This window comes from Cydia fagiglandana, chromosome 5, assembly GCF_963556715.1.
Source record: "Cydia fagiglandana chromosome 5, ilCydFagi1.1, whole genome shotgun sequence".
NCBI lineage: Eukaryota > Metazoa > Arthropoda > Insecta > Lepidoptera > Tortricidae > Cydia > Cydia fagiglandana.
Window position 1 is genome coordinate 8,622,303 of NC_085936.1, and position 26,750 is coordinate 8,649,052.

General features: G+C 38.4%; 1 protein-coding gene across 7 annotated transcripts; it reads right to left on the reverse strand.

Moving 5' to 3' along the window:
* Window positions 1-284: 284 nt before the first annotated feature.
* On the reverse strand, window positions 285-24,817 carry LOC134664423 (poly(rC)-binding protein 3). 7 transcript variants are annotated; one of them, XM_063521066.1, is made up of 12 exons: window positions 24,622-24,814; window positions 24,032-24,237; window positions 20,628-20,684; window positions 20,174-20,290; window positions 18,365-18,517; window positions 18,073-18,180; window positions 17,121-17,240; window positions 15,848-15,955; window positions 13,341-13,446; window positions 12,281-12,405; window positions 11,639-11,793; window positions 285-5,031 (listed from the first exon to the last, which is right to left on the reverse strand). In XM_063521066.1, the coding sequence occupies exons 2-12, from the start codon at window positions 24,110-24,112 to the stop codon at window positions 4,947-4,949; spliced, it is 1,215 nt and encodes a 404-aa protein (XP_063377136.1). In that variant the 5' UTR covers window positions 24,113-24,237; window positions 24,622-24,814; the 3' UTR covers window positions 285-4,946. The 7 variants fall into 7 exon arrangements, with proteins under 7 accessions (XP_063377136.1, XP_063377137.1, XP_063377131.1 ...); XM_063521067.1 differs by having other exon boundaries at window positions 13,353-13,446; window positions 24,622-24,813; XM_063521061.1 differs by lacking the exons at window positions 285-5,031; window positions 24,622-24,814 and adding exons at window positions 9,314-9,665; window positions 24,339-24,498.
* Between the last annotated feature and the right edge of the window lie 1,933 nt (window positions 24,818-26,750).

Below are 26,750 nucleotides of genomic sequence, written 5' to 3' on the forward strand. Positions count from 1 at the left end.
TGGTTAATTGACAAAAACTGGCCGGTCCCTTGAGATTGCAATTATCCAGGTTCCACTGTATATATAATATATAAATATGTACTTAAATACATAGAAAACAGCCATGGCTCAGGAACAAATATCTGTGTCATCACACAAATAAATGCCCTTACTGGGATTTGAACCCAGGACCATCGGCTTCACAGGCAGGGTCACTACCCACTAGGCCAGACTGGTCGTCAATTATGTCTTCATCATTATCATCAGTCAGCTATGCTATGTGTCAGGATTGCCTACAATAGTAATGAAAGTCAATGATATTTACACACTTTATTGAATTAACATAATGAAACAAACTTTTTTATATTGAAATTAACCTCATGACAGTATACTGTAACCGTAAGTACATTAAAATTTATTAACAATTCACAAAACGATTATATATGTCGACAAATATGGTGATACGAAGTTTAAGAGTGAACATCTAAGTGGCAAGAGCGTAACACTCGTGTCCCGGTCCACCTTCACTACCTACCCCTATTTGTGTGTGAGATATGTTTACCTTTCTACCAGGCATGTTAACACTAGTCATATCGTCCGTTAATGAGAGTTTTTAGAACCGCAAAAAGCGATCAGGTCTAAAATGGAAGTTCGTAGAACTCAAATATTGCAAAAGCGATAGATTTCGATAGACGAACCACAGAGAGCGACCAACGCAGTTTTATATCAATGCAATGTGTGAGAAATTCGTCTATCTGTCCATCGATTAATGCAAAATCTAATGATATGGTCGAACTTCTCAATTACAGCCTTATGCTTCTGAAAACTCCCATTATTCTAGTCGCCAGCTCATGGTTTCCGTATAGCTACGCCTCGATTTTTATGTGTCGAACGATATACACTTATAGTGCTTTCACGGCATTGGTGACAACAAATTAAATGCTTACTCGAATTGCAGAACGAGATGGATTATTTGGCATTTTTTGATTTTCTTAATTATACTCAGTCAATACCATTAGCATTAATACTAAAAGAGTACACTGAAAACAGACGTCGGCATAGCCCATACAAACCATGTATCACATGGAATCTGTCCAAGGTTAAATAATATTATTCACATTTTTACATGCATACCTTTTATTTGATCGTATACGCTATGAGACTATGCCTGTCACCATTTTATCTGGGTTTTATATAATTTCCCTTTTTTCTGTTTATTAAGAATTTAGAGCAATGTTCAAGTTGTTATAGAATAGATCTTTAAGCATTTTGAACTATAATTATGTTCCGTTTGAACGCTTGTGGAAGAGAAGTGCAGTTATGTATTATTATTACCCTGGTGTATTATTAATTAGTATAGTAATAAGATAAACATCCTCTTATTTAATCCTTTAGGTCGACCCAGGAGGATCTAAATGGGATTGAAGCAATATAATATTGAATTTTGTAAATCCATAACAAATCACACAACCCTTTTTACCCAAACGTCTCAGACCTGTATGCGGATTAGATTTTACAAGTACCTAGCAAAATATCCAATAACAGCATTGCATTTTACATATTAAACGATCCCTCTGACGCACAACATGTATTGTAAATATTTCTTGGCAATATTATATTACAACCAAATAATCCTAGTAGCCATACAAGAGGGAATTTTGAAAATGGTGCATTTAAAATTCAAAATACAGGTGCTAACACGAATATTTAAAGGAAATTCGCTATTACATTTATAAATATTTGCTAAAATTGAATTTTATTAGTTTAATACACTATAATACAGCGCTGTCGGACCCTGTCAATAAAGGCTAAGTTATAACATTAACTGAATTCAGTAAAATATTCAAGCGAAACCTATGAACAAAAGGCACCAACTTTTAGTTAAGGTGTGCTTCAGCTGCAAAGCACACACACTTAAACCAGAAAGAGATTTTTAGAACCTGTAACAGTGTACTGTTTGCTGCATTAACACATACTAAATACCTTTGTATATTTGATATGGCATTATGATAAGAGTAATTGATTTAACAATAATAATGTTTTTGGCTAAGTAACCTGCAACTGTAGGGACAGAACCAGATCTTTTTTGAAACATTTTATACACATCTTAATACATACCATTGCATAGTCATGGTTATGTGATTTCATTTGTCTTTAGTATAAGAAAAATCTGCCCCCACAGTATACACATAAAAAAGTAAAAACTTACAAATAAATTTTGCACATACAAATGCTAACAGACCAACGAAACAACTTAAATTATGATATCATATTGTTTATATTCTTACAAGTTTAAAATTGAGCAAATTAAAATAACAACAACAATAATGAACCACAATTATTATACTAATGAGTATAAAATAATATTTAGTACTTGATTAATAGAAACTGAATACAACGATAAATCAACGTTATTTCCTAATTGCTCTTAAATTTGCATTTATTCAGAATAAACGTTATTGACAGTCTGCCAGTGCTGCGGACCGGTCGGCTGCCTCGACTAGTATTGGCTAAGACTCGAGTATTTTTAGAGGTCTCCTTTAAGACTCAATTTCAGTTATGTATTCGGCACGCGAGTCCATTTTAGAGCAGACTCAAATGTTTAACATTTTTCAAATCTGGTTATTTCACAATACAGTATTTTAATCCGGACGATTTACGGACCTGTCTACACTTTGAGTGACACTCAGTGTGTCTCATACGACTCGAGTTCTAACCAAGACTAGCTCGACTCACAAAATAATGTCCGTAAACGCGTGCAAGTTGCCGGTACGGTGGCCGTGCGACTACACGTGGTGCACTAACCCTACACCCGCGTCCCTTCATCGACGCGACAGCATGCCTGACGAACATTTGCACAAAAGTACACTCCCAATTTTAATCACAGCTATAAAATCTCTTCTCTTTATTAACTTTACGTCTTTTCTCAACCGTCTCCTTCCAGAGCTATCACTACCTATTTATCCTATTAATATCTGTGTGGTACTTAATGTACAAAGCTCTATACATTGTCTTAATTGCGACTCATTACACCTATAATATAATTGATTTTATCAAAAAAATTATTGCTAGTTTAATTTACTTCAAGCAATCCCACACAGAATAGAGAATTTTAGATAAACACAAAAACAAGAATGAAATAATTTTGACTAGAATATATAAAATTTAAAATGTCTTTTTCATCAGAACAGGTTGACTAGCATAACCGTTATATCAATAAAATGATAATGTTCTTATTTTATCAGTACTATACCGTCACATTCAAATCCATACATAAAATTTTAGTCACAACTTTGGCACAATCATTCATTATTAATTTCTATAATTAATTACTGAAATACTGAAGGGGAAGACATAGGGAAAATATGTTATTGGGATATGTTTCGAGTCTATATTGTAAATCTAATAAATTGTGAATCTTAATACCTACAATGCTAAATTAATAGTGTGTGGATACATTTGTAAATATTTGCTTTAACTTGACACTTTAATTATTAAAACGTATTTAAAACTGACTGTACGCCTATAATTAACTTATACCATATTGCTTATTTACGTACGAAATACAAGTTCAAATTAAAACGTTGGCACTGCATTTTTGTTTTCTTGTGGCACAAAATTTGTTTATTTCTGTGAAGACAGAAAAATAATTGGAAAGCATGATGTTACACTGGTCCTATACTTACCTTAACCTAAATTACCCTAAGCTTTTTTTTTACTTTTTTTGGAAATATGTCGATTACCACAGGACTATCTATATTGATCTAGGACTAAATACGATGAGCAGTCTGGAGAGGGTGATAAAATAATTCAAATTAACGTTCATACGTTACATTTTAAACATTAACTACATACTCTCAGAATAATTTATCATAAATCCACAACAATATTAATGTTAAACAAACTTTAACAATCTTTGGCTTTGATCCCTAGACCAATATTATTTATTCGACTTAATTTTTTCGGGTAGCCGATGCACACATTGCTTATGTGTTTCAGAGATCTTAGTAATTCAAATGTAAAATAAATTAGAAGACTATCACATTTAACAACTCTATTTTTATAAACCTAACGTCTGATTGTAATCGAAGACGACTCTACATGATGCACTGAATGTTCCTTCGCCTCTATCTCCGCTTTTAATGTAAGTTTCTTAAAGGATTTGATCCCATCGGTTTCGTATCGCCGCGCCGCGCCCGAGCGGCGCAACAGTTACTGTAATACCTAATTTCCAGGTCATTACGATTATTTATGTACAAATATTGTCTTTAACCCTCTCACTCTGTTCGCTAATCTAACGCTACGCTACGTCAGCGGGTCCGAGGTCGATAACGCTCTACGCCTACTATACGCCGACGCTCGACTAAACGTACTTTGAACATTTTATTTATTTGTGGTCAGTACTGATCATAACAAAATTAAATTCAACAGATAATTCAAATACTCGACCGCTTAACTCCATAGTAAATTCGATCAGCTTAGCTAAATCCTGTTGCATACATTGTTATTATAATAATAAATTAATAATCCGTGACCAGCGAGCTCCAGTGAAGTTAAAACAAAATACCAATCGTCCGCTATAAAATAAGTGCTTTGTGTCATCGTCGCTGCTCACGGATTACTCACAATTTTTAACGTCAGTCGCTTACATTTTTTGGCTGCCAAAATTACGCCGACCTTCCATAATCGATTACTTGACCGACCTCTCCGAACAATCAATTAAATACAGTGGAGAATAAATATAAGAATATCTAAAATACTTATAAACTCGTAACAAATGTAAACATACGTTCAGCTAGGTATCTAGTTTTGCCAATTGCTTCCCCTCTCATTTTAGAGATTCATTTTGGTCTTCGCACTCACTTGAAGAAATATATCGGAGCCAGTGTCCCGTACTGCGGCTGGAGGTAGTACGCGCGGTCGGTGAGGAGCTTGCACGCGACGGACGGCTGGCCGAGGAGCCCCGCTCAATGGATCGGCGCTTTCACGATGTGGTTCGGAGCGATGTAGTGGTAGCCGGGCAGCGGCAGCCCCGCCGTCTCCATCGTGATCCTGCAATACACCACCGCACCTTTAGCGAGCCGTACTAAACATATTGTACTAACTACAATCATCAACTTGCTTCAACCAACAGTGTACCTACAGGTGAACTCGAAATACAATTCCATAACTACACGAATCTTAATTTAAGATAACGTATTAGAAGAATCAGACGGTTACATTAAAAAGATGAATGCTATAATGAATGTGAGAAATCATTATGGATCGCTTGGAAATGGAATAAGAGGAAACAAATATCAGGGCAAAGAAGTTCGAATTTCCAAAAATTATAAACATGCCGTATGGTGTTACCCCAATGTGAGTGGATATTCTAGGACGTAAATTAAAATGTAAAGGAAACATCTTACCGGGACATCGGATCCAGTGAGCTGAGGAGAGGTACTCGTGGGCGTTCGGCGGTTTCGGTTGGTATCACGGGAATGAGTGGTGCCTGGGTAGGCAGGAAAATGGCGTGGGTTCTTGAATAGGAGGCTTTAGATTTGAGAAATTACCTGCGCTTAATAAGACAACTGCGTAGACAAAGGGAAAGGAAACTAACGTATATTATTATTATTTTTATTAAATATGTACTTGTAACAATACACTTTTACTTAACGATTCTAGCGAGTAATATAATTCCTGAAACGATATGAAAAACGTTAAGTGCCTTAAAATTAACATGATTTATCATTACAAATAAAACTGATCTCGGCGGCGGAATTACAAGTACCGTACAAACACTCCATTGGACCTCGATTTAAATTTTGCACTAACTAATGAAAGGCAGCGTAAAGGCAAACTACTATTGCTAGGCGAATCTGTTTGCCTTTACCTCGCCCACTGGTACAAATACACAACATCTACACCTACTGTGCAAATATCAATAGAGACAAAATTAGCAGAAGTAGCACTAACTACAATGCTGTTGAATTTAGTTAAACATCGTACAAATTCAAATTAAATGGCATCTGAATATACATCAAAACCAAACAAAAAGCGCTTTGCCATGCCACCTTTTGTTATAAACTAAGTTACTCAGTATAGTAGTTACTGTAACTTATACCAGTCGGTACTAGAATTCACGATCGGGAATATAAATGTAACACTTTAAACTCACGCGTTTTGTACACATATTTAATTACATAAACGGGTCTACCACGATATACTTCCATTGTTTATAAATATTAATGTAGACGTCGCCTGTGCTTTAGAATCATTAAATTTATTAAATTTTTAGTAGTTACTCGTACTATCGTTTGAATCAAAATCGTCTGAATAGTTTTGACGCTAGGGAAGAACAAACGGCAGAAAATTAATCATTCTTTGCTTTCCCTTGTAGGGCCCATTTCTCGAACGATATTACACTAATATTATTAGTCCATGAAATGTTACATCGTATAGATGCCATGACAACACACTAATAAGTAATAATATTAGACTAATAACGAGAAATGGGCCCATAAAATAATCGAGAAATGGGCCCATAGACGAGTAAAAAACAACAGTAATACGCTTGCGCGTGAAAATAACGTAAAGTGTAAAAGTGATCGTCTATAATTAATTCGTACACAAACGGGTCTACCGCGATATACTTCCATTGTTTATAAATACAAATGTAGACGTCGCCTGTGCTTTAGAATTAATTAAATTTTTAGTATGTACTATCGTTTGAATCAAAATCGTTTGAGTAGTTTTGATACTAGAGTGGAACAAACGGCAGAAAAGTATCTAACGTAAGATCAGAAGCCATTCCTCTTTGCTTTCCCTTATAGACGAGTAAAAAAGAACAGTGCCTAATACGTTTGCGCATGAAAATAACATAAAGTGTAAAAGTGATCGGCTATAATTAATTCGTTTAAATTTTACTTGTAACACTGTTGAAATTGGCAAAGCGCTTTCATTCCAGAGTGGCAGTGATGCAATCTTCGAATGGCAACGTTCACAATGTCAAGAATCAGTAACACGACACAATATACCTACAAACTTTCTAACTTTAATTATAAGTATCAAACAAACGAGCCAAACGCTGTGTATTCTAAAATAACACAGTATTACAATTTTGTGTTTCAAACAACCTTACAATACAATGCCCATCAAAAATACTTCCTAAAAAACTTTATTGCTCTACAGAAATGTTTCAAATCTATCCGACATTGTTTAGTAAGTCAAAGATCTAAAAGCGAGTAATTCTGAAGTATATTTTGATGTTTTCGCTAGACACCCTGTATTTATTCGAATAGAAATATGTACAATCTTTCATACGCGAAGCATTGTATTTCCAATAGAATAATTATAATTTAAGCATCTATGTATTTTCTACTATTGTCACGATCCCTAGTTATCGATAGTTGTCATAATTACATACGATTAATTGTTTATCGAGGCAGTATACCAAAATTTAGCACTTTTATAATTAATATTTACCAATGCTAACGGTTGCGGCATGTAACATGAATTTTAACCGTTTCCGCCTATATTCCGAACCAAACTGTGAAAACCACGTGGCCTGAGGAATTTTAATTTATGTAACAGACGTAAAACGCTGAGCTTTTAACACAGTGTTTCGTTAAATATATGTACTACAATAAATTATAGTAATTTTGACCAAAATCAAGTAACAGCATGTTTTCGAAAATGGTAATTTAGCTAATCGCAGTAGGTGTGTTCAACGAAATTTTAACAATGAATGTTGTTTTCAGGTAATCAATATCGATCGGGAAGTTCTTAAAGAAGATTTCTCATCCTGCATCCATCCTTACACTGATTGCTCTTAATAGAACGATATTTTTTCTTGAAAACGACACATTTAATTTTTAAATGATACAGTTTTGAGTTGTGGCACAGTTATTCTGGACCCTTTCGTAAATAAATGACATTAGCAATGTTGAGTGTTATTACGCGAAGCACTTTAGTATAACATTTTGACTAAATAAGCCTTTTTCGTAGGAAAATAATCAAATAATCACTCGACTAGACCCTATTTGTACCCTATGAGTACTTTTAACTTCATTAGTGGATCTTAAATAACCTAAGAACGTTTGCCGATTACTTTACAACCACATTCTTATTTCGTAAATGCAATTGTGTATTTTGGTTTAATTTAAAACAAACTTATCAAGATTACGCAATACTATAGCAGACACCTTTTAGATGTGGTTGACTATGACGCAATGTATTGTTTTAATGTGATTTCGGCATTCAATGCATGTTGTTAAAGATCATTTTCACTTTCGAACTAATCTTCCATTCAAGTTTGGCTGCAATAGTATTAGATAATCCTTTTCATTACTAACAAGCCTAAACGATAGAACTAATAATAAACTTACAAGCAAAAAAATACGAATTTTATCGTAAAGAAACGCATCCATTTTTAATTTAATGTATGTCAGTCGTCGTCAATTAATTATAATTACATGATTATCAACTCCGTTAGTCAACTTATGCGACGTATAGATTATTTTGATACGTCTTAACCTACTCGTATAATGATTTCTGGAATTTAGTTTCAGGAAGTCCGATTTTATACACATTTTTACAGTGTGGTGAACGTAATAGTTCTTTAGATAAATTAAATAATGACGTATTCCCGAATGATTGATGATTTAGTCAGTTCTCGTAACCTCGGTTACGTCTGATATTGGAGTGATTAAAACAAATAGCTCGTTAGCTTCATTACGTCCCTATCAAATCGACTACGAAAAGTCAAATGCATAGTCCATTCGGTTTTAAACTGAGCTTTTATTTTTACAGCATACACCGGCTAAATTCACGTCGGAGCGCATTGATTTATAGGCACTCACAGTACTAGTCATTTGAATTTACTGTCTAGGACGCTGATCTGATAATTAAGAAACAAAATAAAATGATGGCATGTTACCCTAGAATCCGACAATGAAAAACTAAGTTTAAAATCGAACGTCTACGCCGCGGCCTGCTATCCTAAACGAGCTAGCCGAACGGCACTAAGTGCTGATGTAGACGGCGCGCGAACTCGTATGCGATTTTAGTTACATTGCGGACCGTTGGGTACGTCCAATTCAACCGACCGATCAAAACCCGCAAAGGTAACTCAAATGCGAGTTCTCGCATCGTCTAAAGGCCTGTGCACACCGGCTGCGTGTGCGTGACGTGCACGTGCGTGTGCGGCGTTGTAGTATACAGATCCTTATGAGAGATGGCACACCGCTTGCGTGACGTGTGCGTGTGCGGCTTCAACATTTTAGCGCACGCACACGCGCACGACACGCACACGCAAGCCGGTGTGGCTCGGCTTTAAATGGGCTTAATCCTATCGCGCAACCTAGCCTCAACGACGAGATCCAATCCGCCTCTAATAGGGGTTATATTTGTTCCGCTCTTTAGAGGTCTTGGTGGGGGTCTCGTCGTCGCTGCGGCGGTTGAAGGGCTTGTGGTTGCGGTGCACGCCGGTGGTCTGCACGGGCTGCTGCGGGGCGGAGCCGGCGAGCAGGTCGGTGAGGCCGCCGAGCGCGGACAGGCTGTTGAGCGCGCCGAGCGCGCCGGTCTTGGTGAGCAGCTGCGCGAGCGGGATGGCGGACGCCAGCGGGCTGCTGCTGGAGCCCGCGCCGCCGCCGCCGCCGCCGCCGCCGCCGCCGGAGCCCTCTAGATTCGCCTTCTGTAGCTCCACACTGCGGGGGCGGGACAGGATTTGTAAAGGGCTAGGCGACCAGCGGGGCCGGCTCGACGCGATCGGATATTGGACGGTTGAGATTACGTGAGGTGAGGTTAGCGTTGATGCATTTAGAGGAAAGCTCGTTTTGATAGTACCTACCGATACAACAAATACTATGTCACAGGACTGTTTTGCACCAAGACAATAGTAAGTATTTAGTCTATAATTGTGTATTATACAAAATATAATAACTTCAACCCGACCTGCACGCAGAAAATTGAGAGATAATAATGTACAAATAATAATTATACATATACCTACGGTTTATGTTTAAATATGTACCCTAATAGGTCAGTAAATGAATGCTCAAAAAACGTTGTAGAGGGAAATGCTAGGAACACAATTTTTGACTCCGTAACTTTGTTTAGACTAGTTAGGAGGTAAACATATCAAAAGTCCCCGGCTGTAGCCCCGGTGCTGCGGGGTAGAGGGGGGTAAGAAGGTCGAATTTTTCGGTTTTTCATTGATATCTTGGAAACTTTGCATCTTAGCGACATGACTACTAGGACAAACCGAAAGCTCATAAAATTAGTTACAAGTTTTATCTAGTCAAGTTTTTCGATATCTTGAATAGTTTTTGAGATACCCGCTCTTGAAAGTTTATTTAGGGATTTTAATTTTATCTTGATATCTATAACTTCTTATTTCTTGGCCTATAAAGTATTTAATTACGTTACTTTCATACTCAATAAAAAAATATAAAAAAAAATTGTTACCTTAATTTAACAACGTTATTAAGAAAGTTCTTTTTTTAACTCATTTAAATATCAGTCCGCGACTTCGACTTTAGTCGCTCCTTCATCTGTGGCAAATTTGTTTTGCTAATCGACACAGATTCAACGACGCCTTTGAACCGACGAGACGACACATTTCATATTTATTCATGACGCTCGAAAATTGTGACGGAACTTTTTGTCCCAATTCTCGGCGAGACCACGATCTCTTTTATAAGCTTGCAGTAACGTGACGATATTTTTTTTTCAATTTAATTGATTTTATTCACCAACCCAACCTCACGCACATAGGAAAGATTTATCGAATAAACATGGAACCACTTCAAAATGTAGAAATCGAGCCAACCCGTCAAAAGGTAAAGATAAACCAGAGGATAATCGTGGGATGTTAAAATAATTGATTCTCAGGGGCCAGGCGTGACTCAAAACGGAGAGGTAAGTCATTTGGTAGGCAGAGGATAAGGCAAGTGTGTGTTTTGTGTGTGTACCCTCGTTTGACCTACTAAACATTTGATCGAATGTAACTTTTCGTCGAAGGTTTTATTTCATTTACATTTTTCTTTAACTTTCTGGACTGTTGTTAAAAACCTTAACCTAGCTTTATGAGATTCTGAAAAGTATACTGTTAGTACAGAGAAAATGCAGTAACTCACATGTAATTGACTACAGAGATAACTTTCGTGGATAATTTTGATAGCTGAAGTAGGAACTGAGGTCTCTGTCAGCCGTCATATTAGCAAAAATTTATTAGTTGTAGTAGATTTGTAAAGAGTAAACCAAATTCGTGCTTCGTTTGACAGATAATGTGTATGGTACCATACGACTCCTCACATTATGCGGCATACCTGCTCGTCAAATCAAAAAACGTCTGACAATTCAGTTACCACAAAATATATGGCCCAGTACAGTATTATCGACATTCTTCGACTTATCAAACTAGAGTGACATGATTTTTTCTTATTTGTTATATAATCATTTATTCAGTGATATACGTAGAAAAATTCAAAGAACTACACCTTGAAGAGTTACTACACCTTTTTTTAATTTTACAGACAAATAAGCTAGAAACTCAGTACTGTCATAAAACGTTCGACGAAAGGTCGTTCGTCAAATGTTCTCGGCCTCGGTCGGGCGTCGGGCCTCGCTAACCGCTCGGCCTCGGTCGGGCGTGAGGCCTCGCTAGCTTCTACCTCACCTCATGTTGATGAGATACTGAGCCAGCGCGACGGAGTCCGGGTTGCCGGAGATGGTGATGGTGCGGTCCGTGCTGCCGCCCTCGCGCTCCTCGCAGTTGGATATCCGGATCATGGCGCCCGAGATCTGCCGGATCTCCGCGATCTTGGTGCCGCCCTGTCGAACGTACAACGCATTAGCGAAAGCGAACTAATATTTCAGATAATAATAATGGGGTATTCTCCTACTAGTCAAATCAGTTTCTTTTTTAAAACTGTCAAAACGATTTGCCAATATGGAATTTATATGAAAACTGTTATAGTGACGTCACGGTCAAATCATCACTTTTTTTTGTTCTATCGATTTGTGGCTTTTCTATCGAGACGGTTCTGAGGGTGGTATTCCACCTGTCCTATATTTGATCAAATTTGAATTTGCGTTTCACATTTTGCTACAAATTAAAGGGTTCTAAGGGTAGTCCCTTAGAACCGTCTCGATAGACGGTCATTTTGTTTAATGAGAAAGAGGGAGAAGCAATCCACATTTGATCAAATATTGGACAGGAGGAATATTACCTTAAGGTAGGTTTCATCTCACTAAAAGGAGGTGTTTTCTATTGCTGTGTCGCTTAAAATATATTTAAACCATTGAACAAATGTATTACCTTGCCGATGATGCACCCGATGAGCTCGTTGGGCACGGTCATCTCGTGCGACTGCTGGTTGGTGGCGGGCTGGTTGCGGGACTGGTTCGACGTGCGGAGCTGCGAGCCCGCCAACGCTGCCAGTGCTGCGTTCATACATTAACATTATTTAATATGAGCATCATTATATTTGGTCATTTTAAAATCACCTTTTTGAGTACTTTCGTAGTTGGTCTAGTAGTTCTTTAGGTATGCGCTGTTTCTGCGAGACGTGCAATCATATAAAGAGTTAAATACGAATTTAATCTAAAAACTATTTTTGAACTAAGTTGGATACTAAGTAAACACTTATTATTGCGCATGAATTTGATTAATGACTTATTTGAACTATGATTTTGTTAGTTGTGTGTACAGTCAGCGTCATGTAGTATATAAATGGTGTACCAAACTATTTAAATACTTTGGATGCACCTACTAAATGGCGCTGACAGGAACTTAAATGTTGTAGAATAAATACTAACTAGGTACTTAGATACACATTGCAAACTGCATTCCATTATTGGCATATTTACAATAATGCAAAATTAAAAGAAATCTGACGTATTCGTAGCAGTTATCTGAAATGTGAATATTGATTTATTAATTTAAGCTTTAGCTCGAAAAGTCAGATAACCAATTTCAGTTGAGTATATGGTCAGTTTCGTTAGGGTATTAGTTTTGCTACTCTACTTTCTAACTACAAATCAAAAGGGACGTCAAAATTAGCGATTAATAAAATGTGATTATTCAATCTGTGGCTTAAAGTTACCATTTAATTTGGAAATTAATATGCGTACCAGATATTCGTTTAACATTTATTTCACAAAACAATATTAAGATATATTTTTTTAAGGTATGAAATAAAAAAATCCTCAATTGGATGAAATCAATCAATTAACTAACCAGATACATACATATATAGAAAGACGATGTCATAAAATCGTTATTTTGGCCTTTCACGCAAGCCGTGAAAATCAAAACTATAAGCCACCGATGAAGAAATAAAATTAAAAATAAAAAGGTAAAAATCGGGAATACGTGCTTTTGCCTATACCTGCCGGGTTGAGGCCCCCGGTGTTGGTGGGCGCGAGGCCGCCTAGCCCCAGCGCCGCGAGGCCGGCCAGCGGCGATTTGGCGAGGCCTCCCATCTAAAACACAACATAAAACTATTCAAGTGTCATTTAGTATGTAATATGTACATTCATTCACGAAGCCGCTACCAACTTTTTGTCGCTCCTCATAAATGACTGTAGTGCTTGTCTGAGACGGGGTCATCGTCATCATTAAGCAAATGTGTACGGTAGTCGAAAAATTTACAAGTTTCTAAGACTAAATAAATAAAAAATACGTAAGAACGTAGGCAAAACCACATCCACGACTGCATCAGACTTTGGAGTGACAAGAAGCGAGGCGCAACTTTGTGAAAATCGCGAGAACTTAAGCCACCATTGTCGTCATTCCAACCTTTAACAATATTTTTTATATTGCAGAATTTGAGATGATTTTCCATCACCATGTACAAAATTATTGACTGGAAATGAGGTCGATGGCGCTTGCAGTGCTCGCTGTCGTATAGTTTTATCGCAAAATTTGCTGCAAAACGTTTTCATTTCAGCTCCAGCTGCTTGTTTTTCTTCTCTGACATTGCCGGGATGGGATCGCTGGATAGGGTTACCTGGGTAAGAACCTTGAATACATTAATCTAAGATAATTCGCAAGATAAATTCACACTACAAAACGTTCAATTTGCGAATTTCCTTAGCACGAGCATGAATCCACTTCGCGAGTTCTTGAATGGTGCTGCCCAAGTAAAATGCACCTTTAAAAAGTTCCTGTTAATTTAAAATCTGAAATTGAACTCTATGAACACTATACGAGTCACGTTAGCCATGCGATACCATGGTTAATCAACGGTAAATATCGCAAGTAAACAGAAAAATTAAAACAATATTCGGAAGAGGCAAAGGCAAAATAAGGAGAGGTGCAAGTACGGGAGTGGTCGAAAACTTCTCGGCAACGATGCACTGTGCGTGAGTTTTCGGCACGAGGGTACCTCGGCGATGCCAGAAAACAAACAGATAAAGCTTTGCGAATGTGTTTGTTTCTAAATGATCCGTTTGTCACGTTCGATCAGTGTGCTTAATAAAATTAATGTGATACAGCTATTTCTAAGGACCAGCGCTTATGGATACGGGGTCTAGACAAGAAAATTTACATTCGTCTGGAACGTGCACTTAAGATAAGGGGATCGACATGAGTCACAAGCGTAAGGGAGATTACAACGCAAAATAAAATTCATACCTACATTCCACATCACCGGGGTCTAGTCTATGTATTTACATTGTTAATAATCTGCAACTAAAGGGGATTCGACACCACACATCCAAACCAATTTAAGGGATTCTGGGGCAGCACCAATCACATAATGTCACTCCGTAACCACACAACCTCATAGAGATACATTTGCAATTATAATCAGAATTGTTCGAATCTAATTACGCCGCAAATTTATATGCCACATTTACACGGATTTTTACAACATTTGCTAACATTTTTCTTTACCGTACATACAGAAAAGGTACAGAAAATTTCCTACAATCTTAAGCTAATGGTGAAGAAAAAGGTTTAAAAAATGTTGGGCCGAGAGTCGTTTCGGGGGAGGGGTCTACCACAAGAAACGTCCAATCGAGCATTCCGAAAGTTCAAGTTTCAGTTCTACAAGGTTTAGAGAAGATGCGGCAGTTACACCTGGCGTTGCAGCCCATCGGCACGAGTTACATTCAGAACAATAATAATGATAGTGGTTTTGGATCGTCTTTCGAATTCCTCTTGGCGATGAATCTGCAACATATGGCCCAAGGTGTAATTTTAAGAAACCAAATCCGACCACCAAATTTGGTTGATTACTATCGTCATTAAAATCTAGTGTGCAGCTGAAATCGTATTAAAATCGTCTAGGTATCGTGCCCTAACAAGACATCTAGGACCATGGAATGATCCCAAATGTCCTAGTAAATGTTCTACAATCTATACATTACTTTCGCGTCAGTGTACTCTACAAAACAGATGTATAGTCTGTAGATTTCTAACTGGCCCCGTAATGTTAATCCTTTGTCTATTGTTAAGTAAAACCGCACGTGCTACTTGCCTGCAAAAAGGGTCTTAATTATTCTAACTGGCACCTGAGCGCGGGCTAGTCCAACGTTCAAAAAACCAGTGTAGGTGCGCCCTCTGATAACACGCCTCTGGATGACACATTTTAGACTGGTTCGACTCGGCAGCACTCGGTAACCGTAGAGAATTACACGACCCTTTTTTACAAGTAGAGGCGCGTGCGGTTTTACTTAACAATAAACAAAGGATTAGCGGCTCAAGGCCAGTTACCAATCGAAAGACTATATCTCGTCGTCAACTCATGTATCCGAATAAATCCAACAGTAGCACAACCAAATCTGGTGGAACGTGGAGTCTCTCGGCGGCGGCGTGTCGTGGCAGGTGTGGGGTCTCTATGAGGTCGGTGCGAGGTGTCGGCGTGGACCCGGGACTCACGAGGTGGTGCTCGTGCAGCTGCGGCGCGGGCAGCAGGTGGTGCGGCGGCAGCGCGCCCACGAGCGGCGGCTTCACCTCCAGCAGGGGGAACACCGGCGCGCACACCGCCTGCGCACCCACTCGTTAACCGATGCGACCCTACCGGGCGAGCGGCCGACACGTGGCGGCCCTGACCTTTCCCATCACGGCAACCCCCGATGGTATACGCCAGGGATCTCCAAACCCTGACCAAATCCGGCCCGCGACGCGTTCCATTCCGGCCCGCCGACACCCAAAGGGAGGGTCCACTGACCGGCCGGCGGGAGCCAGGCTCCAGGGGTTCAGCATTGAGAGTGGAATTGCTCCTAACAACAGCAACCAGATACCCTCCCCCGGCGCAAAAACCGACGGTGGCCCGCGCGAAAGTTTCTGAGGCGCAATATGGCCCTCAGATAAAAAAATTTGGAGACCCCTGGTATATGCGATGCCCGTAACGGTAACACAATAACTGACGACTTTCCCCTTCAAACATACGAGTACATCCCCAACACACAACCGTTCTGTTCCTACACTTAAATCCCGTCCGGCGTTTTACTATGCAATGGTAAGTGACCGCAGTATTTTATTTCTTTTCGATTTCTCTAAACAGGTGTGTCCACACACAATGAGCCGCCTTATGAAGAATTTGCCACGGGAAGCAATTTAATCTGTGTAGATGTGCCTCTCCCGAGATATTGCGACCGCACGTACGTGTCTTGGGCGAGGGATATCTATACAGACCGAGCTGTTTCGCACAATCTATAAATCTATAGAAATTATTTTCAACTATAATGATTCTAACTACGGAGTCAAAATTTAGATGGCGCTGCCATACACTTTTTTTTTAAATCTAGTAAACGTTATTGGAATTTCAAGGGGTGCATTTTACCCCACATTTATGAGTAAAATTATTTGTACTAATGGTAAATTACAAATATGGTAACTCAATATTAAAAAACCGACTAAAGTAAAACCAATTAACGTTCAAAAACTATTTAAACACAAATAGCAATCGTCATTTATTGTAAATTACAGTCCCCTAATTTAATTGTTTTTGGTCATAAGTCATACTTATCCATAGATAAACTGAAATAAATGTCATACACTAAGAAAAAGTGACCAAGGCCTCCAGTGCCCCAGTATTTTCTGAAAATAATTTAATTTGTTCTAATACTCCTAATAGTATTCATACATAGTGCAAATTTGAACATAGATATTTGTTTAAAGCTCATTTATATGGAAGGAGAGGACTTACGTCTTGTGCAGGCACGGCATAGTTTCCTTGGATGGTGTAAGCCTGCCCTCCTGCCAGGATGACCGGCCCGGCCACGTTTGGCTTTGGCCTGTAAGGGATTGTGGCACCTTTAGGCGGACTCTGAAAAGTCAAAGCAATGTTAGGTAAAATTTGAAGTTTTTGTACCAGATTTAGGTGGACAGACTTTACAAAAACAAATAATTTAATGCTAAAATCATATATCTCATAATCCGGCCCTTGCGATCATGTTTAGTTTTTTACATTAAATGAATATTGTCGCATTGGGCTAGCGTGGGGCCTATAGCCCAAACCCTCTAGCGCGTGTGAGGAGGCCTGTGCCCAGCAGTGGGACGTATATAGGCTGAATTATTATAATTATAAATGAATGTTATTTTTTCGATATCTAGAATAATTTTCCTTGCTATATAAGTTATCTTTGTCATTGCGTTGGACCATTGCGCCATTCTTGATAATCATATTGAGCACTACTATTGTTAGAAACTAACGTACAAACAGCAACACTCCTAACTATACATCGGTGGACTTTATTTTATTACAGAAGGCATAAGGTCCACCGATGTACAGTTAACAGTGTGGGCGATGGTACATTTTGTATGTTTGGGTTTGGGTGTTTCCTTAGTCCTTTTAGACAAATTGTGAGGATTGATTAAATTTTTACCGTCAATTTTATCACATGCCACAATACTTCATTTACAGTATCTACCCTCGATACCTTAGTCCTAGCCATAGGCAATGTCAAATCAAAGTCATAGGGATTTTTTACTTTTGATACATTTTTTATGAAAGTTGTCGACACGTTATCGCGACCAAGAGACCTCAGTGTTACTGGAATGTAATTGAATTTTAATTGTCACTGACGATGCGATATCGCGTCCGTGGGATTCTAGGAGTTAAATCTCAAATTCCGGAGGATATAAGGTTGTCAACTAACCTCTAGCATGACGCAGCAGATGTGGTAAATGCATTGCGTGATGGCGTCGCACGTCCCGCTGATGGTCACGGCTCTTTCTGTCGAGTTCGGCAACATTTCGCTCGCCACCTGTCCATACAAACAAATAAGTCAGTGATTATATTAACAGAACAAATAAATAAAGGCATACACAGCATATTATACTCGTACTATGCACTACATATTTTATAGTTCGTTTTTTTTAGCATTAGAAAGAACTTCCTACTACTACTACTTTTTTATAAAAAAGATATTTCATTTTTCAGTTAAATACCTGTATGTTAGCGCCGGTGACGTCCCGGATCTCCTTGATCTTGGAGCCGCCCTTGCCGATGAGCGAGCCGCACTGCGACGCCGGCACGATGAGCCGCAGCGTGATCGGCGCGCGCGACCCGCCGCCGCCGCCTTCATTGAACTGAGAGCACCACTGGAATACAAAGAAAAAATTACTACACAAATTGACTAAGTCCCACAGTAAGCTCAATAAGACTTGTGTTGTGGATACTTAGACTAGCATATTTATAGATACTTAAATACATAGAAAACACCCATGACTCAGAAACAAATATCTGTGTTCATCACACAAATAAATGCTCTTACCGGGATTCGAACCCAGGACCATCGGCTTCACAGGCAGGGTCACTACCCACTAGGCCAGACCGGTCGTCAAAAAAATAATGAGAAAGGCGTTTATACGGGAAGGGAGAGCTTGTCTGGGGCGTCCAACTGGGAGACGTCCGGTCGGAAGGCCTACCGATGGATCGATGAGGTCCAGAAAGACCTGTGTGACATCCAAGCGGCTGAAGGGCGTCGGATCGCACTGGACAGAAACGAATGGCGAAATCTAGTGTCGGAAGTCAAGATCCAGTTTGGGTCACTGAGCCAGCGAATAAGGGAAACTCTTAATATGGTTTGGCAAAGCAATTTTCTCAGTAGAAACTTTAAATATTCTATGGGAAACATTTCGCCACAATATTTATCAAATTTGGCGTCCAATTCTACAGACCGAAATGGCGTATACATAAAATGGTTCAGGTTTTGTCTGCTACAAATAACTCCTTTATCGTGACGCCCGGGGTCCTTAAAATTGGGAGAGTTCACATGTGAATCGTGATGCAAAAGTTGTCCATCTCGATTCAATGTGTGTGTGTGTGTGTGTGTTTGATTTAATGTGTCAAATGTGAACGTGTACGCGGTAAACGTGAATAAATATTTTGCAAATTCATGTGTGTATGCAAGTTTCTTGAGGAGGGTTTGATATACTTTTTATTTTGCGCTCTATCCCAGCTCATCTCGTCCTCATCTGTACCCATTATGGTTTTATTGCAATGCAACTTACGAAGAAGATATTTTTTTATAAATTGATATTTAAAATTCTCAGTTGATGTCAATTAAAAACTATTTAGGTAATTAAGTGCCTAGAATGCAATACAATGATTAGATAATATTCAAGTGCAGTATCCTTCAAGAAATATAGTTATTATACAAACAACAAACAATGCTAGATGTTATTAGAGTGATGTAAGTTTATCTCTGAGCCTTGAAAGATCGAGTGAGTGATCTAAGAGTTTATCAGTATCTGTTGAATAACAGACAATAGATATGGAAAATCCATTAAGAAATAACTAAGCTATTGAGATTAGTTGTTCAAAGAAGTAGGTCATATACACATATATTATGAATTACTTTATTTCACTTGAATGACTGAGATTTCTCTCAGAGATGTTGATATGCTTGCAAGTGAAATAATTAATTAATTTGGCTTAAGAAATACTCGTCCTATAATACATACCAACCGTTTCATTCCCGGACTTTATTACATCATTGAGTTTTTTTTTCATGTATTTATCTTTTCCACAATGCGGATGAAAAGGGGGTTAGAAGTGCGGCCGAAGTGGTGGGAAGCTAAGCGCGACCTACACTAGATTTTAATATCCTCCCCCTTGTCATTATTGCAGTTTTGAATTTGGAACCTTCCATTGCGTTCCACCTTGCGTTCCATTCTAATTAAAAATTCGATTTGGATTAAATCCTTTATAAATGCCTCAGGGACTATATAGGATATAGAAGAGACAAAATTTACCTCTTCAAATTTCTTGCATATGAGTGTGAAGGCTTTGAATATAGCGCTTGTGTTGCCGGTGACTGTGACGATGCGCTCTGGGCACGATCCATCTGATATATTGATTTTTGCTCCTGACTGAAAATACAAAAACGTTTATATTAAATTAAAGCCCTAAATATTTTTTAGTAAATTTTAAAACCAGTATAAAAATGTCATTCAAGTTGACAGTCCATTTCCAACGACAGCTGCATCACTGTTCATTAATATCATAATAATACCGACGCGTTCAGTACCAGTAGTGCAGCTGCGGTCCAAAATGGAATGTTACCCAAAACTCTCATTGAATACATTTTACGAATGACGCAGTATTGTACTTAAATTATATAAGTAAGTAACTGAATTATAACTTATAAACATGTCAAGCAAGCTCCATACTGTTTTATTTTTTAACTTAAAAATAAAAGCGACTTACTTCTTCTCTAAACCTTTTGACAATTTCTCCCTTTTTCCCAATAATACTGCCAACTTCCTGTAAAAAAACAAACGATCAATGGTTAGTTATAAACTGAAAATATTGTACATGAATCTTAATAATACATTGCATTCACTCAGTTTTTAATGTTTGCTAACATTCATTTTAAAATGTCTCCTTAATGAAAAAATATTGTATTTTGCGTAATTGCATTTTTGTCCAGAGTCAATAATTTATAATAGGAAGATGACGGCGCGGCGTCTCAAAACTACTAGCCAAGGCTGTATATAAATATTCGTTGAATAATTTCCAAAACTCAACTGAAAACGTCCCCACAATTGGCTAACTATTGTGCAACGAACGCACCCGTAATTAATGCAGACGCAATAAGATTTATAGCATAAAAGGTTTCCTATGCCAATAATAGCGCGCCGTCAGACATTTCTTTACAGCAATAATAGCACGGGGATACATCACTGCTAGGCTAGGCTGTCGCTGGCAACTCTGCCTGACTCCTGCAGTATGTGAACAATGCTGATACACTAGGCGTCAATGCACTGACTGCAGACGCAAATAGCGAAGCTGATAGATGTTGCAAGCAGGGAGCAAAGAACTCTACCTACATTAATTATACACTGGTGCGACTGTAATTAAAACCCCGGCTTATCAGAAACATAATGCAAAAAACATGTGTAATAAAAGTACAAATGTGCATTATCTTTAACTTGAGAATTTCTTTTTATTTTTAAATTTATTTGTACTTTCGCTTACGACATGTGCTCTGTGGACACAGGCTGGTGACCATGTGTTTACATTACACATAATTTATGTCATGTCAAGCGCAATACTCACTATTAAGCACGTAATATATCATCAAGCTATGCTTGTTTTGCATTAAAATGCTGACAAACAGTCTTACATTAATTTCTTCACATGCACACACACAAACAAAGCAAATCTATTGAGGAAGTGCAAGCGACCACAACAAGAGCATTAGACGTTGTAGACATAAATTAGAAAAAGGTACAAATCGATAAGTTTTATGAACTGAGCAACTGCCAATAGCTGGACAGGTGCCAAATGTACTTTGTATTGGATTACAGCCAATTAAAAGCACCTAGATGTACGAGTTGGTTATACCTCTATCTTAACATCAATATGTCTCGCATGTCATAGCAATCTAGTTGCATCTAGGTGTGCTAAATCAGTTCAACTGTTAGGCAATCTAGCCAGTCTACTATACTAATCAAGTCAGTCAACAAAATAGACTTCTGAGCCACCATGGGAGTACATCACATTGAAATTATGAGTCGTATCACAGGTGTAGTTGAGTTTTGGGACTAAAACTAGTTTAAAAATCAGCTTCATGTGGCCTAGCCTTCTGCATACCGCATTGGCCATTATTATTGTTGCAATTAATTGAAAATAAGAGTTGGCAAAACTATTTACCATAGGGAACTCTAACTTCACCGTTGAGGCCCAAATTCAAAATGTTAAAATAATATTTTGACTAAGAAATAGATATAAATTGAAAAATATTTTTTTAAATTACATTTTGCCACCCATGAATCCCCCAACAATCCCACTACTGAGGATGCCAAAGACCAGGCAAATTGGAGAAGATTGAGCAGGAAAGCGGACCCTGGCGCTAGGCCGGGAAAACGCTAGGTTGAAGAGGACATTTTGCCACCCATCTCCAACTTTGCCTAATATTTTTTAGTATGAGAAATATATTAAAACTTATTCCTACATGCTCAATAACTAAACACCCATGTTAAAATTTTAGTGGAATTATAATTTAATGCTAGTTAAGGCGAAGTTATATACTTAAGGTGACAACACTTATTTTCAATGAACTGTAACAGTGATACCAGGTTTTGATTTAAACCTTCGTAATATGAGATCAGTAAAATGCTCGAGCATTAACATACTAATTGATTGACATTAATATGAAAGCCTAGACGTAGGCAAGCCATTACGGGTAGCAAACAGGATCTGGTGTCGAGCATCCCTACAAGTGCATGTTCCTAACAAGATTTGTAAGACCAATGTCATATTAGATTACCATATATTGAAAACATGTACAACTCTTTTGGAAATAATCATATTAACATAGTAGCCATTCTTAGCGGAGACTTAATAGAATTTTTAATTACGTAAAGTACAAAACATCTTGCTAATTATATATCTTTTTATGTTTTCAATTATGTTGCATACAACATTCTTTAAATGTATTTATTAGAATAACGACATTTGCAAGAAATTGAGTAAAGGGGCCCACTGATTAACAATCCGCTGGACGGTATCAGTTGTTCGGAACTGTCCAAATTTTGTTCTAACTAACAGGCCAATACCGTCCGGCGGACTGTTAATCAGTGGGCCCCTTAACAGTGTAAATGCAGAATGTAAAAGTAAAAAAAGTGTCAGATTATTGACTTATAATTTCCAATAACACATATAAAAATATTTAATATGAAAATTTGTTCCCTAATTATATCGAAATCTGACGACAACTTCATCTCGATAGTACCTATACTGATCCCCCTACATTTGTACTTTCATACTAACTTTTATACCCATTTCACTTTGTAAGGGGATGATTTTGGAGAATAAAAATGATCCTATGTATCAATCATGGTAATAAGCTATTTGTAACTCAAAGTCACAATAAATTTTTAGACATTTTTGTGTGTTATATTTTATCCATAAAACAAACACTTACATATTCTAGTAAATATAACATTTTGTGTAAACGGTTTTCTATTTAAGGTTTAAATTACCGTCCGTAACAAAGGAATTAGATAAAAATGTTTGCATTTGAGCAATTAAAAGTAATATCTAGGTATATTTTACTGAGAGGACAGTTTCACTAGTAACGTAAAATTGTAACTGTTTATTTGAATATGCTATAATAGAATCATTCTGTAGTTTATTTGAATTTGCTATTTAGAATCATTATGTTATTATCTGTAGCTAATAGTAAGTAAACATCTGAGGGAAGGTATAAGCACATTCAATGGACATTGAGAAGGAAAACAATAGGATAGTTATTAGCATGCAGGATTGTGTGACTACCTAACTAGGCCATATACAATGCATTTTCAGTACTAGCTTAATGTTATGTACCCCAGCTCTCTTACAGCAGTAAGAGAATTTGAAAATATTGACAATGCACATCAATTAGTATCAAAGCTCTGTTTTCATATTATACTAAACATATGCCTTCACAATTGAGGAGTCATACATAGTTGTCCGTGATATTAATCGGAATATTGCTGAGGCACATAACTTTAATCCTAGTACTGTACTATCACCACAAACAAGTAGTAATTTAGAAGAAGGTAAAGTGAACACTTTCACAATATTTATATTGAAAGATGCCAAATTGTAGAGGTTTCTCTTACCTTCCCCTGCATAATCAGTCTGATGGTGAGGGTGACTTTTGAGTCCTCCTCATGGAGAGCGGGGGCTTTCTCCAGTTCCATGCTGGAAGTGTCCGTGTCGCGCGGAATAGTGGCGGCGGGGCTACGTGTGGGCAGACAGGGGGCACTCCACTCAATCTAATGGCTGGGACTCGGGGGCTCTTGGCACGCACTGCAGGCAAGGTAAGCTGGAAAACAGGCGCACATCTCAAAAGGGACGTCCGGACTCGAGCTCACTAAAGGTATAGGACATGGGCACTCCTCCTCGATCAAAAGCGAAGCTGATTACCGAATATTTATTTACAGTGACAGTCGGCAAGCGTAACGGAATGAGGGCGGCGAATGAGGATCAAGACACTATTATAAACTAACTGGTCCCGGACCGGATTCTGCGGCTGTAATGCGAGTCGGCGGTCGGCGCGCTCCGGCCGCCGGAACCGTTACTTGAACTCGGCGCGCTCGCGACATAACCTCCGCGGCGCGCCTCATGGCTAGCCGAGTGCCGACCGGGTTATCGATCCCGCACTTCCCAAACAAATTCCTGAGAGGTAGCGCCGTGACACTTTTCTTACCTCATTAAGTTTTCCACAGCTCAACAACAACATAACAAGTCTTAAATCTAATGTATATCACCGAGACGTGTATAAAATCACACTTATCACAATTTTCTTTGTCACTAAAATTATAAAATTAAATAAAAGCCGACGCAGATGACGCGTCGGTATGAAGCTTGTCTTGTAATGCGTAGCCGTAATGCCAAAATGCCAAACCAAATCAGAGACAATAGAAAAATGTCGCAACTGGCGCGCCTCTGGTGGAGAGCAGATTACTTACTTTTGACACTCAAACGTCAAACGTCATCTCGGTCGGTAAAGCAGTTTTAATTGTGGCGTTTTTGCTTGTATGCGAGTTGTGACTGATCTGTGGCGTATAATATTGGCGCGGGAAAAAGAAGTTGGAGAAGTAAAAAGCTCGTAACAAATTGAATTAATGATAAAATCGAAATCTGCAATCATGGATAGGTAGTGAAAGGTTCCAGTATACAATTTTGAGGCGAATTTTGAAACATCACAGTAATTAAAATTTACAGTACCTACCTAATTACATACTTCCACATGAGCAAGTGTAGAGTCTGTGCGGAAAGAGAAGAGTCGTGGAATGTATGGGGCCCAATACATTCCACAACTCTTCTCTTTCCGCACAGACTCTATAATTTACCTATCTGACAATAATTTTATTTATGACACGTTCTAAAAAACCTTGCAGCATTACAGAAATTATGCGCATAATTTTTATTAAAGTACTTAGTTTGACGTAAAAGAATTGCTTGAGCTGAAAAACTGTCTTGAGAGCGACGTCAACTCTCATTTTAACTTTCTTTTTTTTTATAAAAAAGAACGTCCCTACACGGCTTTATTAAATTCGGAGTGCTTTGTCCCATGCAAATCGGTTCATCGATTTTATTGTTACTGATGAAACGTGGTGAGACGAAGGGGTATACGGAGCAATTTGTATAGGTAAAGTGCCTACAGGTAAGATGTGAAAGCAAGTTCAGGAAATAATATAGGTAAGTAGAGTCAGCAGCAGAAGTTGTTAAGCGACCGAGGTGTTCAAAATTACCTTGACACGCTCTAATTCTCTTCACAATAAAGTAGCGTCAAGATCATTTGGAACACCTGGGCCGCTTAGCAACTTCTGCTGCTGACTGTACCTATTACAATCTACCTGTTAAATACGAGTCTCTATCTAATATTATATATCCATCTATGGTATGGTGTGTGGTATGGTTTGGTATGGTGGTGGTGGTGGTGGTATGGTATGGTATGGTGGTGGTGGTGGTATGGTGGTATGGTGGTGGTGTGGTATGGGTGGTATCGTGGTATGGTATGATTTCATTGAGGTCAGTTAGGGTAACTGAGCCTATTTGACGATCGCAGGTGTGGTATCCCTTCTACCATTATCATTTTTCGCAGGAAGGAAAGGAAGCGCGGTCAAGGGCAGTTGTCTAGACTAAAGTTATTGCGGAGCGGAGCCACATTTCGCTAATATGAACAACTATAATGTTAATGTTACCTACATATTGGTTATGATTTCATTAATTAATACCTAGGTATCTAATATTTAGCCTGATATAATTTTGAACTATTTGTCACAGAAGAAATAATAGTATTACCGTACAGAAAGGACACTTCCTACAAACCCGAAGTTTGACAGCGATTCAGGATCGAATCATGCTGTCCCTTTCTAATATATAGCACTATCCCTTTCGGCTATTTAGGGTTGTCAACATTCAGGTGATTATCTTATCTGTGGCCGTGCACGCACAAGGAAGTCAAGTGGTGCCAACTCTAATAATTGCTCGGAGCAATGCTGGGTTATACCGCGAAAATCGAAGTTCGCAATTTGCGGGCATTTTTCTCTGTCACTCTAATTACGCCTTCATTGGAGTAAAAGAGAAGGATCCCCGCAATTTGCGAATTTCGGTTTTCGCGGTAGCCGCTCAGAGCCGAACGGAGCCGAGTTCGACCGAAGTCTGGAGTGTCTCCCCACTGTAATTGTCGAGTTGGGTGGGTATACCTACCTAGGTTACCCGTAGACACTATATGTAGGTAGGTACCTACCTATAGTTTCATAAGGAGGTAGAAATATGATCACTTGGGATATAAACCTATGTATTTTCTTTTCACTGTTTTCTTTTTAC